We start from the raw sequence: 14542 nt of genomic DNA, 5'->3' as shown, positions 1-14542 counted from the left end.
AAAAAACGCGTCAAATTTTTCCAGCAAAATTCCCTCCGCAACGGCGAATTCGTTGTACTGTGTTGTATTTCACACATACTAACCCATCCCTTCTCTGTTATGGTCAGTTCAGCTTCCCATTTCTTTTTAAGGTAAAAGGTTGTATCCTGTCTATCTTCTTCTAATGATCTGTAGAAGATGGAAATTGCTTTGAATTGTAGCAATTGTTTACTAGTTACAACTCAATGTTGCTCTGTTGTAAATTTAAATATTGAAAGACTGAAAAAGACTTTGGTGAAATTCAGCGTGGCTCTTCAGGTGTTCTCTGGAAATACAATCAGGCTTCCACACTGAATCTATAATGACACTTGGTGGCGCTACAGCTTGTTAATGATGCGGCCGGCTAGTCTGGAGTCAGAGAGAGGACCGAGAACAACAATTGCCTCAATTTCCACCAGCCCACCCTGAGGAGAAAAGGAGGAGACGCAGATTGAGGCAAAATATGAAATGATAATATTGTCCAAAGATGAACACACACAGTCATTCAAAATCCCCCGCAAAAGGTTTTTGTACAAATCTCTGTAGTCCTATGAAAAACCAAGTGATCCCCATGACTCTGTAATTGTAGATCCACCTTTAGCAGCAATAACTTGAATTTGGCCTTGTTCTTTTTTCCAGCATTGCTTCAGTTCATTGAAGTTTGCAGGTATTTGTTTATATACAGCTCTCTTAAAGTCAGACTGATAGGCAGCATTATTTGCTTCTATAAGATCATTACAAATGTCCCTGCTTGGCATTTTGATAACACACAGCTGAATGATCCAAACCAGCAAACTGCCAAAACTTCTGCTTTTACAAAGGTGTTCACACTTGCTGATCATCAGATAATCCAGTGCATTTGATGATCAGCACCTGTCTGCTATTTACCCTCTGCATTCTCTGAATTCAGCTTCTCTGAAACTGTGAGGATGTGCTTTTTCCCCGCACAGCTGTTTCCCTGGCGTTTAATGTAAATTTAACCCAAACTGAACAAACAGTGGAAAAACAGGACTGAACATGAGGAAAATACGAGTTTAGCTTATACAATTTGACCGAATCCAAAAACGGCATTTGCAGTACATTTACTCATTTGTCCAAATAGCAGCAGAGTCTCCGCTGTGAGATAGTGTAAGCCAATTAAGTCCAGCAATGCCTGCTGGGAGAGGTTCGGTTACACTTGTGTGCCTGCACAGTGGTGTCTATTTACAGCTCTCTGGGTGCCGGAGCTTCCATTACACCTGACTGTTATGATCGGCGAGGAGGATGTCATCAGGAAGAATTACACACTTTTAAAATTTTATTTAAAATATGCACTCACTGGCCACTTTATTAGGCACATCTTTTCAACCGCTTGTTAATGCAAATATCAAAATCAGCCCATCAGCAACTGAACTTAGGGATGTAGACACGATCGAGACGACCTGCTGAAGTTCACACTGAGCTTTCACAAACTGCTTTTCCACCAAGGTATGCTGAAGAGGATCTCTGAACCTGGGCTACAGCAGCAGAAGACCACACTCTGGGTGTCAGTCAGTCAAAAACAGGAAACTAAAGCTAGGACTTGCACCAGCTCACGAACATCCTGCCTTATATGATTAAGGCTTCTGCTGCTAGTGTTGGTGTAATGGTTTGGGGGGAAATGTCTGTGAAGGTTCTCAGTCATCCGGGTCATCGTAGTCAAAGGAGCTTGCAAAGAAAAGCGTCTGGACTTCTTTAAGTTGCTTGAAGACGTTTCACCTCTCATCCAAGAAGCTTCTTCAGTTCGGTTTGGGGGGAATTTTCTTGGCTTGCTTTGGGCCTTTTTAGTGCAAAGTGGCCACAGGATATTGTTTTTTTCCTCCATTAGATCACTGATAGGCTCCAGATAATTTTATTATATGTATTAGGGACAGTAACAGCATATTAGTATTCCTGTAACACACGCCGGGCTTCATAAATAGGAATGTGTAAACATGTCCACAAATAAAAACAATTTGAGGTGAGTTTCAGTTTATTCCTCTGATCATTTTCACAATAAAAGTCCTCTGAAAGAATCATTCATCATCTGTTTTACTTCCTCATTCCACAAACTCTGGGAGACATTAACTGACTTCCTCAAAGGTCCTTAAGCAGGCCACACACACACAGAGGAGGGAATTCACTTCCTCACTTTTAAGAGCAGCCTCCTTAACCATAGCCTCATTACCATAGTAACGCACCAGGACGCAGAACAACCCACCGATCTATCTAAAACACTCAGCACTCTGTAATTCAGCAGAAAGTCTCACACTGACCTGAAAATGGACCACAATGAGCTCTTATATAATTTAAATAGAATAACTGGCCACTGATTTGAGGAAAGCTCTGACCATCTTGGCTCAAAGCTGCCCCCTTGTGGCTACTTTCATGAAGAAGTGCATGCAGCGCAGTTTTTTAAGGCTTCATTAAGACTCCAAATTAATAAAGAGGCTTTTTTAACTACCACGTGACAGCATGAAATAAAGGGAAATCCTGCCATGTGTGTGAGACCTGTATGCAAGGCCAGCTGTCATAAGAAAGCAGACCACAAATCTACTACACATGTTCATTCATAAATTCCTATAACATCTCTATTTTTCTGGCTTGGATCCTCAACCCGTTGATAGGCAGCTCTGAACACCACATCCAGAACACCTTGGATTTTGTTGAGAAGGTGAGAGATGTCATTATGGAGGCAGATGAAACAATGGTCTTGTACAATGTTACATCTCTCTTCACTTGCATCCCAGTCATGGAGGCGTTGGAGGTAGTTCGTAAGAGATTACAGGATGATTCCAACCTCAACAACAGGAACACTCTCAGCATCGACCAAGTGTGTTTGCTTTTGGAACAATGGGTCAGTTCCACAGGCAGAAACATGGGTGTGCCATGGGTTCCCCAGTTTCACTCATTGTGGCCAATTTGTACATGGAAAAGGTGGAAAAGAGGGCTTTGTTTTCCTACCATGGAAACACCACCAAGTCATTGGTTCAGGTATGTGGATGACACCTGGGTGAAAATCAAATCTCAGGACGTACATCAATTCACGCCATCACATTAACTCGGGAGTCACACAGAAAATGTATGCTTGACGACTCACCGCCAGTCCCTGTAGAACTCCCGGTCTCCAAACTGCAGCAGCTCTGCCACAAAGTTCAGAGAGGAATGTCAAAACCAACAGAAGAATATATTAGATGGATAGAAACCTGGGAGGAGGCAGCCAGGGGGAGGATTAGAAAAGGAGAGAGGAAAAGGTGTCTAGGTTGGTAAGGTTGAACTACTGTTGCTTAACAAATGTAACTCTTGAGACAGTATAAATCTCACTTCAAAAATGTTAAAACAATACAAAAAACAACAGGCAACAACACCAGAATCAAGGGATTAAGTCAAGTATTTAATTTAGAACAAGTCTGACGTATAAATGAAAAAGTCTCTGATGTGCAGTCTTGATACTCACAGCTTTCAGCAGCTGCTCCACCATCCTAGAAAGATCAATTTCCTTTAAGAAGTAACAAATAAAAGGATACCTTTTCTTTATAAGCCAAATCTAAATATGTTTGAAGGCCGCTCCAGTTTCAGGCAAATATTTCTTGACTCTTGCTTTATTCCTGGAGCCACTGTGAGTGATGCAGTTAGTGTCTCTGTGTTTACACACCTGGAACAGTTTCATTGAGTTCTGAACACTTGGGATCCTCCACTGGAAGACACAGACTTAGGTCAATTTTTTTTGCTGAGTATATTTTTCACAATATACTCAAAGAAGTAAAATGTTCTAACTCGGCATATCACAATTTCAGATTTTCACTAAAGAATCTTAGAGAATGACAGATACACAATATTCAACTACAAAAAACAAACTATAAGTCAAATCTAAATATATTTATTGCAGGCAGCATTTTGAGGCTCAAAGGTTTCAGCATGTGGTAATGAAGCAGAATGGCAACGGCTATACGGGGCATATAGGAGACATTGGTGTTAACTGCTGACCCGTTGGACTGTGCCACAATTGCACCTCAAAAAACACAGGCAGAGGAATAAGGACAACAATTTAAATTTCAAGTATCATTTAATTTTAATTTGTTCATTATGGTGTATTAAAATGAATCCACAGTGATATAACTACAGATCCAACTTTGATCCATGATCAATTGAAATAGCTCCAGCTTACAAACACAAGGAGTTGTACATGTTAGTATGCCACCACTAGATGGCAGTACAGTGAGTATTGAGGCAGAAGGAAAGACTAACAAGGACTGTCCAGACCTGTAAGATTTAGCTGAATGAGGGTCTTACTTTCTAAATCTTATGCAGTTTTGGAAGCCACGCTGGTGTACATTTTCATTTCTGCGTGGACATGTACTGAGGTTTAACTCACCAGCATGACAACACACCAGTTGAGGATCCCTATGTAGTTGCTGTAGCCGCTGGCTGAGCTCAAGAGAGACTCCTGTAGATCTTGACATCTGCAGAGAAGCACACAGTCGGAACGTTCACCGATGAATTTTAGAATATAATCAAACGATATCCACTCTTTCCTGTCTCACTCTTTTACAGTATCCTATCTCTGGTTTTGCCTTCTTTCTGTTTCTGGTGTTTATTTTCCTTCTCCTGAGCCTGCAGCCGATCTCTTTCACCTGTTCATTCTTTTTATACATTCAAACACTAATACAGACACAGTCGGGGCTTTAAGTCCATGGTTTAAAACAGATGTGAAAGAAAAATCATGATTATTGCATAAATGTCTTTTTGCCTTTACAGAACATTAACAGAAAAGTTTGTATTTCTTTCTAACTTAAAGTCTTAGAAGACAGGAGCAGCCAGACAATTTTCACACGTTTGTATCTTGTTTAAACACCCTCAAAGTTCAAACCTTCCTAGAAAAATAGGTGCAGTATTATAGAATGAAAACAAAGATCAAACCCTGTTTTCAGGTCCAGAACATGGGAATAGAACAGCTGCGAGATAATTCAACATCAGTGGTAGCTTACGGAAGTAGAGGAAGCAAGAAGAATGAATTGAGTAAAGTTTGATTTGTCTGACTGTTTTCTTTCACTTAGTGTGCCTTATAATGGTCCGAAAAATACGGTAACTTCTACCTTCTTTTAGTATGTCCAGAAGTCCAACTTTTTGTGCTATGGTTACCATCTTCCTCTGCCTTTTGGGTTGTTGTGTTTGCTGGGGAGAAAACTTACAAACATACAGTACAGCACTTCAGAGTCACACTGGTAACAATCAAAGATTTATGTAAATTTGACAAGCTGAACGTATTCTGTACTGTATCACAAAATCATGAGGATGTGTGCTAGTCTTCCAGCACCACACAGTATTGAGGAGCAAATATCAGTCAGTGTATACCCATGATAGAGCGCAGTCCTGTCTCGGCCACATTAAACCAGTCAAAATACCAAACGAGGCCAACAGTGGCTCAATAAAGCCATTCTCCACAAGGACTTTCCATGAAGTTCGTCTTGGATCGCCAAGCGAAGAAGAATCAAACCAGCCAAGAGCAGATGAAGTGGATGAAGGTGAAGCAGGGCAGCACGGAGGCGAAAAGAGCGAGGGCAGTGAGGCGAAAAGAGATGAGAACAAGGTTCTCAAAAAGTAGATGACTGATGAGGTTATGTTCTGGTTTTCTTTGTCAGGCAGGAAGGAGCCCAGCGGGCGATGGTAGGTCATCACAGTGAAGGCGATAGCCAAGGCCGAGCCGACGGCTTTTAGAACTGAGGGAGAACGAGAGGCAGAGTTAGAACAAGAAAAGAGAAATGTTGTGAAGTGTGACACTCCACATAAAGCCAAACCAGCAGACTTTTAATGTATCATAACTTTGGCATATTTACAGAAATTTTAGGTTCATGTTGTGAATATATTGACCATTGAAGTACAAAAAACATAAAGAGAAAATGATCTAAATAACCTAGCCTAATGGTTGTGTGATGTATCAGTGAATAAAAATATCAACTGTAAACATAATTAACTGGCACATAGGTGTGGAAACTGACTGAAATTGTCTGTGGAGATTAACAGTAATTTTAAAAAAGAGCTAAATTTGTGCTGGGCTAAGATATTTAGATCATTTTCTCCTTCTTTGTGTTGGTAAAATGATCAGGGGAGCTACTGGAATTTTGCTTGACCACGTTTTTAAGAGAAGCCATAGTTACCTGTTCTTTCATAATATAGTCTGTTTCAGTTTAAGCGTTGTTTTCAATAAATTGTATGCTCAAAAAAAGCTTTATCTCAATCCCATTGCTTCTTGTTGCATGTTGAAGCTCTACTTGGAATCTTGTTAAGATAAAACCATGTTAAATATATATTGGTTTGCCAAGTGATCTTAAACGTTTGATAGGGGCTGTACACTGGCATTCAATTCTCTGTATAGAGAACACCGGTTAGCTAATGGTGTCGTCCAGTAGCCTAGCACTAGCAAAAAAAACAGGAAGCCAAAAGATAAATTCATGTATGAAATCCAAATAAAATATGTATAATGCTTACCGTCTATTAAAAAAATGTAATATAAGATTAGAATAGTGTTTATCTGTCTGCTTATTTATAAGGAACTCCATTAGCTTCCACAACAGTGGTTGCTAGTCTTCCTGGGGCCTAAGCCATCAAATACAATCAATTAAAATATTACACAATAAAGTGGATGCAAAATATCCACAATTTGGCTCTTACATCCACAGTGAGAGTTTACAGTTTTTAAAATAGAAGCATATAAATATCAATAACACTGAGGCAAAACACACCAATAATGTTGTTTAGATATTCTACTTTCCATGTTCCAGATCCCCAGAATTGATATTTTCACCGAATGGTCTTTTCTGTCTGCCAGTGTGTCATGCAGATTTCAAGATTAATAAGCGCTGACACTCAACCTGACAAAGTGTGAATTTGCCAAGGCCACTGTAACATACTTGAGCAGGGAAGTGGGACGTGGTCAGGTGCGGCCCCTTAGCGCCAAAGTGGTGGCGATTAATGAATATCCCACACCTAAATAAAGGACTTGAACTGTGCAGATTCCTGGTAGGTTATTACAGGAACTTCTGCAAAAACTTCTCCTCCATAGTCCAGCCATTAACTGATCTACTTAGTCCAAAAGTGGATTTTATATGAAAGTGCAAAATTCCTCCTCTGCCACACTCCTGGCTGTAATCTAAAGCACAGCGTTAACATAACTTTATGGCAGTTCAGGTACTACCATAAACAAGGTATAGCGTCACATCAGCAGTGACAACATCAGTGACATCGCTTCACGTCCTTTATAAGATTTTTTTTCCTGATGTGTCATGATTTTTAGTATTCCCCAAAATCCGTAATTAGTAATAAGCTGTTGAAAAATAAAAAGATCACCTTAAAAAAACCTAGTACACATATTCTCTGTGTTTTAATTTGATGCAGGATGAAAGCAAACATGTCACACTGATGTGTTACAGCATTTTTCTTTTTTTAAATGAGTGAAGTTATCAAACCAGAAGCCAAGAGGCTTGATGTTGTGTCCACTCCTACTGGATCCCTACTGTCTGTTTAACGAGCAGGCTGTGAAGTGTTAACAACTCAATGTTGCTCTTTTTTTTGGCACCTGTTAGATGTTTAGTAATGATGCTGGATTCGTGATTCCTTGCAAGCTTTGTTTACTATGTAACTGAGAGACATTAGATGCAAGCAGCTTGACTCCCGGGGGCGGGTCTAGCGTTAGACGTTTTCTCACTGGCTGCGTGCGCAGAGTATTACTTTGAACAGGAATAGGAAACAAGCATTAATGAACAATACTAATCAGATGTTCTACAGCACCTGAAACATTTGAACAAGCTAAACAAACACTGGATGACTGAATAAAATTAGCACTAAATCTGGTACTTGAACACAGTGAAATCTCTTCATTTCTAACATATTTATGGCTGTGATGAACACGCAGCGCTCTGAAAATGGGCTTAGGTTAAATTTAGAAGAGGGATGAATTAAAATTAAAAAAAAAAACCAAAAACATATTTCAAATTAATGTATGAATTTAACTGAAAAATTCTGAGAGCCTGTGGGCGGGACCTATTTTCAATGGGCGGGACCTATTTTCAAACATCAAAGCAAAGAGAATCAGGCCATGACATCACAGTCACCAAAATTCTATAAATAGGGGTGAAACAGCACACTGGTCAAGCACGTTTCTTACTTACAGTCACGAGCGATTCACTAGACGAACTTTTGTTCTGCTACAGCCAACTTCAAACCCTGATTGACATCTGAATATCGAATTCACATTTGAATATCTTATTTAGTGTAACACGCTAAATTTGTTTCAAAGTTAAATATCAAAAATGAGCAATCAGGAAGGAAAACCAGAATTTGTCTTCACTCTGCCAAAGAGTGCACTCGACAACCTCATGCAGGTTAGGAAAGCCTTGCAAAACTCTCTGACTGAAAACAAACTTTTAAAAGAGGGTGAAAGTAGAGCCAGACAGCAAATCAAACAGATGATGACTCAAATTTCAAACATGCGCACCAAGCTGGAGCTGTATGAGAACCAAGCTGCAGGAGTCACTGACGAATCAGTGTCGCGCAAACCGCAGGTGAGCAGCGCCACCAAAGAAAAAGAGGAACAGACGTGTTCAGATCAGGAAAAGGTCAGCAACCTTGACCTTGAGATGAACCGTCTGAAAGAGCAGCTTCAGCAGAGGGACAACGAAATCCTGATGCTGCAACAGGAGAAGGACACTCTGTCTGCCAAGTTCACGCAGCTCCAGAAACATGAAAGATATCTGAAAGAAACTATGTGGAATGCTCTGTGGAAAGAACAAACACTGAGAGAGAATCTGGAGCAGGAGAAAAAAGTCCTGGAGGAACAAATTAAGAAACTCCTGGAAGAACAGAAAGTGGTGAATGACACAAAAGAAGAAGTCAAAGAGGCCATCACAAAATGTCAGGATGCAGAGAAAGAACAGAAAGAACTGGAGGAGGACAAGAAGGCTCTGCAGCCACAGAGTGAGGACTCCAGCGAGATTAAAGAAAGTCAGGCAGAGACAAACATACCAGAAATGCAGACAAAACTGGACACGCAGAGAATAGAATTAGTAGAGTCTCAGACTGAAACACAGGAGACGGCAACCCCACAGTCGTCCTCATCTGATTGTCTGAGTGGGGAAAAGTTGTGTGTCAACAAAGTGATTGAGTTGGTGGTTTCACAGGCCATAGAACAAGTCTCCACTAAATACAAGCTCTTCACAGAGCGCCTCACTGCTGACTGCATCAGCGATCGCCTGATTGAAAAAATTTGGCCTGAAATTGAGCTGAAACATTTGGATCTATCCCCCAAATGTCTGAAAAACATAGACAAGGCCATTCTCAAGGATCTTTGCAAAACACACAACTGCAAGGAAAAATATCTGATTTTTAATCTGAGGGAACAGCTTGATAGTATTACTGTCCCAACCTTCACCAAACACCTGTTGGCATTACCAACAAGAGTACTTAGTGTCTCTAAAAACAGGGAAGAGTACCAGGAGGCTGTGAAAAATGTCACCAAAGATCTGGTAATGCACGCTATGAAGGGAGAAAATGAGGCAGCTACATGGAATGCAGGAACATCAGAGTTTATTGTACAGAGGCTTTCCCACAAGATCTGGAACAAAATTTTGTCCAAAAGCTACAAAATGTCCATGGAAAACATTGAACAACTCGGCCTGAAAGTAGCCAATGATCTCCGTGAAAAGTGGCCTTCTCCAATACTGTTAATGAGGTCAAGCAACCCAGTGGTTGACGAAGCGGTCGTCAGCATATTCAAAAAACATGCCAAGCTGAGGAGCCAAAATGTCATCTTGAGGGTTTTCTCATGTGCACGTTAAAATTGAACTGAAACGTGCACGTGATTATGTTACAAAACTCTTAAACTGGCATCAAATATTCTTTTAATTCAGCAACCTAAATTACATTTTAAAACCCCAACTTCCTTCCCTCATCACTAACTGGCCGAGGCAGATGGCCACCCCCATCTCAGAGCCTGGTTCTGCCGGAGGTTTCTCTCTTTTAAAAGTGAGTTTTTCCTTCCCACTGTCGCCAATGTGCTTGCTCTAGGGGGTTAGTTTTTGTGCATTCTTGTAGGGTCTTCACCTGACAATATAAAGCACCATGAGGGAAGTGTTGTTGGGGCTTGGCGCTGTTTCTTATCTCAAAATGTCCAATTACAACAGGACATTTTACGTTAAGAAACAGCGTCAAACCACAAATTAAAATAAAAAAATAAAATAAAAAAAAAAACAACTGTGACTTTGTGCTTTGTTTCATTTGCTGTAAATTTGCTAAGAATGTAATATAAGATTAGAATAGTGTTTATTTGTCTGCTTATTTATAAGGAACTCCATTAGCTTCCACAACAGTGGTTGCTAGTCTTCCTGGGGCCTAAGCCATCAAATACAATCAATTAAAATATTACACAATAAAGTGGATGCAAAATATCCACAATTTGGCTCTTACATCCACAGTGAGAGTTTACAGTTTTTAAAATAGAAGCATATAAATATCAATAACACTGAGGCAAAACACACCAATAATGTTGTTTAGATATTCTACTTTCCATGTTCCAGATCCCCAGAATTGATATTTTCACCGAATGGTCTTTTCTGTCTGCCAGTGTGTCATGCAGATTTCAAGATTAATAAGCTCTGACACTCAACCTGACAAAGTGTGAATTTGCCAAGGCCACTGTAACATACTTGAGCAGGGAAGTGGGACGTGGTCAGGTGCGGCCCCTTAGCACCAAAGTGGTGGCGATTAATGAATATCCCACACCTAAATAAAGGACTTGAACTGTGCAGATTCCTGGTAGGTTATTACAGGAACTTCTGCAAAAACTTCTCCTCCATAGTCCAGCCATTAACTGATCTACTTAGTCCAAAAGTGGATTTTATATGAAAGTGCAAAATTCCTCCTCTGCCACACTCCTGGCTGTAATCTAAAGCACAGCGTTAACATAACTTTATGGCAGTTCAGGTACTACCATAAACAAGGTATAGCGTCACATCAGCAGTGACAACATCAGTGACATCGCTTCACGTCCTTTATAAGATTTTTTTTCCTGATGTGTCATGATTTTTAGTATTCCCCAAAATCCGTAATTAGTAATAAACTGTTGAAAAATAAAAAGATCACCTTAAAAAAACCTAGTACACATATTCTCTGTGTTTTAATTTGATGCAGGATGAAAGCAAACATGTCACACTGATGTGTTACAGCATTTTTCTTTTTTTAAATGAGTGAAGTTATCAAACCAGAAGCCAAGAGGCTTGATGTTGTGTCCACTCCTACTGGATCCCTACTGTCTGTTTAACGAGCAGGCTGTGAAGTGTTAACAACTCAATGTTGCTCTGAATTTAAATCTTGAAAGACTGAAAAAGACTTTGGTGAAATTCGTGGCTCTTCAGGTGTTCTCTGGAAATACAATCAAGCTTCCACAGTGAATCTATAATGATAATAATTGGTGGCGCTACAGCTTGTTAGTAATGCAGCCGGGTAGTCAGGAGTCGGAGAGAGGACCGAGAACAGCGATCGCCTCAATTTCCACCAGCCCACCCTGAGGAGAAAAGGAGGAGACGCAGGTTGAAGAAATGACTGCAGAGGCGAAATATTAAATTATAATAGTGTCCAAAAATGAACACACGCACACAGTCATTCAAAAAACCCCTGCAAAAAGCTTTTATACACATCTCTGCAGTCCCATGAAAAACCAAGTGATCCCCATAATTCTGTAGCTTGTAGATCCAACTTTAGCAGCAATAACTTGAATTTGGCCAAAAGCAGCATTTACACTACATTTACTCATTTGTCCAAATATCAGCAGAGTCTCCGCTGTGTGACAGTGTAAGCAAATTAAGTCCGGAAAACAGGATTAATAGTTTAATTTGTGGTTTAAAATAAAATGCAAATCCCTCCTTTTTCAACCTTTCTGTTTCCAATCAGCATAAAAATGAAATTCATGACATCATCCATATGTGCACAGTAGCAGTGACTTTAAAGTGGGTGTGTCATAATGTAATACAATGCTAAAGGTGTGTAAAGCTGTGGTTAACACTCACTCTGGGGAGAGCAGCGACTTGGTAGGCAGCTCTGGCAGGAAAGTTACTGCTGAAAACTGGGGAGGGAAAACATTTTCATTAGATTTGCATGCATTTGCAGAACCACGGTGAAGTTATTCACTTCCATCAGTGAACCCAACTATGAATCTCAATTTGAATGGTTCATTTCAGCTTCTAATAATATGAAAGGCTTTATTTATGAGTGGTTAGATTATTTACCCATGTATTATAGATAAGCAATAAAACAACAAGCACAGGTGCTTTGCAGCTGCTGGGTAGAAAGTTCCTTTGTCTGGTGTATAGCAGCGGCTGAGGATGGTAACACACACAGACAACCTGGAAAGGCACATTTTTGCCTTAACTTAAGTTTTAAACCAATTTTTATAAACCAGTAAAGGCTGAGTTTAAAGGATCAAAACAGAGTTTTAATGAAACATCTTCCTTCCTTCCTTTCACCACGGTCAGGGAAAGTAACCTGCCTGTGGTTTCGGTGGCAGTGCGAGGGAGAAAGATGGGAGTAAATGCCTAGTGCAGCACTGCCTGCTGGGAAAGGTTGGGTTACAGTTGTGTGCCTGCACTGTGGTGTCTATTTACAACTCTCTGGGTGCTGGAGCTTCCATTACACCTGACTGTTATGATCAGCGAGGAGGATGTGAGTAGAAGGCTGCTGTCGAGCAGCAGAGAAAAAGCTAAGTGAGCGCATCGGTCAGGTGACTCCTAAACTTGTCACACTGTCATTTTCCCTGCTAGTGTGGTCAAAATGAAAGGAACAATATAGTGCTGGCTTACATGTCTTGTAGACCTCATTGACGTTGTTGAAGTCATTTATATCTGCGAGTAACACAGTAGTCTTCACCACTGAAATGAAAGGGTTTATGTGCTCTGAAAGCTCGTGTTTAAATTTCAGAACATGTGAAACATACGAGGAGAAGCTCAGTTTCTCACCATTGCTGTAGTCGCAGCCGGCAGCTTTAAGGATCTCCCCAATATTGATGAGTGCCTGAAGGACACGATGGGAAAGATTTGTTCGTATTTTAGGAATCTGTTGTGGATGCAACTTCTGCTGTAGCTGATCTAAACACTGGCAGAAGTGAGTTTCACCTGTTTGGCCTGAGCCTGCACTCCTCCATCTACCAGCTTCCCGGAGGCGACGTCCATCCCCAGCTGACCGGAGATGTACATGGTTCTGTCCACGATCACCGCCTGGCTGAGGACGACACACACACACGTTTCTTTCTCAGGATGATGTTTCAGCAGGAGAAAGTGAAACAAAAGGCCAACAGTTCCAAGAAAATATTTCCTCACACCATTGCACCACCAGGCTGAATCACCGATACAAGGCACTTCCACTTTCCACACTTTCATGTTGTTTTTGCCGAATTTTTTTTTCTTTCTTTATTCAAATCAGGCAACAAAGTATATATCTCATTTACATTGACATAGTTTTTTTTTCTTTTTTCCCCTTTTCCCTTCCCCTCCCCTCTTTTCCCCCTTCCCTTTTGCCGAATTTTGATCGAATGTTAAAGCATAAATCAAGACCAGGATACATTTTTCCAATCTTCTGTCCGGTTTGGTGAGCCTGTGTAAACTAGAGCCTCAGTTTCCTGTTGCTGGTTGACAGGAGTGACATCCACCAAATAAATGATAAACCACGTGAACTTCGATCGAGTTATGATGGATTTAGAACAAGTCCCAGCACTTTCTTCGGGACACCTTACCTGTATATTCCCTGCCTCACAGGAGCTTTTGGTGTGTAGATGATTTGGCGACGAATTGAAGCCATTATAAGCCAGCTGCTTGTCGACCTTACTCGGTTTCCTGCTATGCTGGGGCCCCTTTGCCCCACTGAGAAACTTTTAACTTTGGTTCTCTCTGTGAGTTCACTGAACTGTAAGACCAGGCCCTGATCAAACATCGGACTGTCCTTGTGCTCCCACGTCTCACCTGTATGGGCCGATGGCAGCCGGGGCCGACGCAGTGTTAACGATCCTTCTGTTGAGCGCAGACATGCTTCCCAGATTTCTTCAACTTGCTGCCAACCTTTCCGAAGAGCTGTGATTAATGCAACTGTGCAAGAAAAGCTGCAGAAAAAGAAGGAACACTGTTTCCGTAAAGTCTGCCGTACCGCACTGAATAGAGGAGCAGCAGGCGCGCTTATAGCTATAAAAAGGCGTTAAATATAAAATGAAATGCGCCCTTGGCAGAAGAGTTACGGTGAAGGGCGTCAAAGCTGCCTTTATGAAGGCAAAGATCAGCGGTACTGCCCGAAGTTTTGATATCGATCCGAAACCAAGTAAATACAGGGTCGATAACGAGAGCCAGTGGGTCATGATTTAATTAATCAGATTTAATTCACCACTAAATCACAGCGATTTTTATTTTCCACATTAGTTAACACAAAACATACTATTCAGCTTTTCATGGGAATTTTTTTCATATTTTTTGGCATCCAGGAATGTAAATGTACC

At 40.8% G+C, this 14542-nt stretch overlaps 1 protein-coding gene across 2 annotated transcripts; it reads right to left on the bottom strand.

The window, feature by feature from the left end:
• Positions 1–11172: 11172 nt before the first annotated feature.
• LOC146643797 (2-iminobutanoate/2-iminopropanoate deaminase-like) lies at positions 11173–14178 on the bottom strand. 2 transcript variants are annotated; one of them, XM_085396486.1, is made up of 6 exons: positions 14019–14178; positions 13176–13281; positions 13020–13074; positions 12864–12932; positions 12075–12130; positions 11173–11572 (listed from the first exon to the last, which is right to left on the bottom strand). In XM_085396486.1, the coding sequence occupies exons 1-6, from the start codon at positions 14081–14083 to the stop codon at positions 11516–11518; spliced, it is 408 nt and encodes a 135-aa protein (XP_085252612.1). In that variant the 5' UTR covers positions 14084–14178; the 3' UTR covers positions 11173–11515. The 2 variants fall into 2 exon arrangements, with proteins under 2 accessions (XP_085252612.1, XP_085252613.1); XM_085396487.1 differs by lacking the exon at positions 14019–14178 and adding an exon at positions 13793–13925.
• Positions 14179–14542: the final 364 nt, after the last annotated feature.

This window comes from Rhamphochromis longiceps, linkage group LG22, assembly GCF_057381845.1.
Source record: "Rhamphochromis longiceps isolate RC_006_pf linkage group LG22, R_longiceps_female_GT1.1, whole genome shotgun sequence".
In the NCBI taxonomy this organism is placed as follows: Eukaryota; Metazoa; Chordata; class Actinopteri; order Cichliformes; family Cichlidae; genus Rhamphochromis; species Rhamphochromis longiceps.
This window is presented reverse-complemented; position numbering and strand designations above follow the sequence as displayed.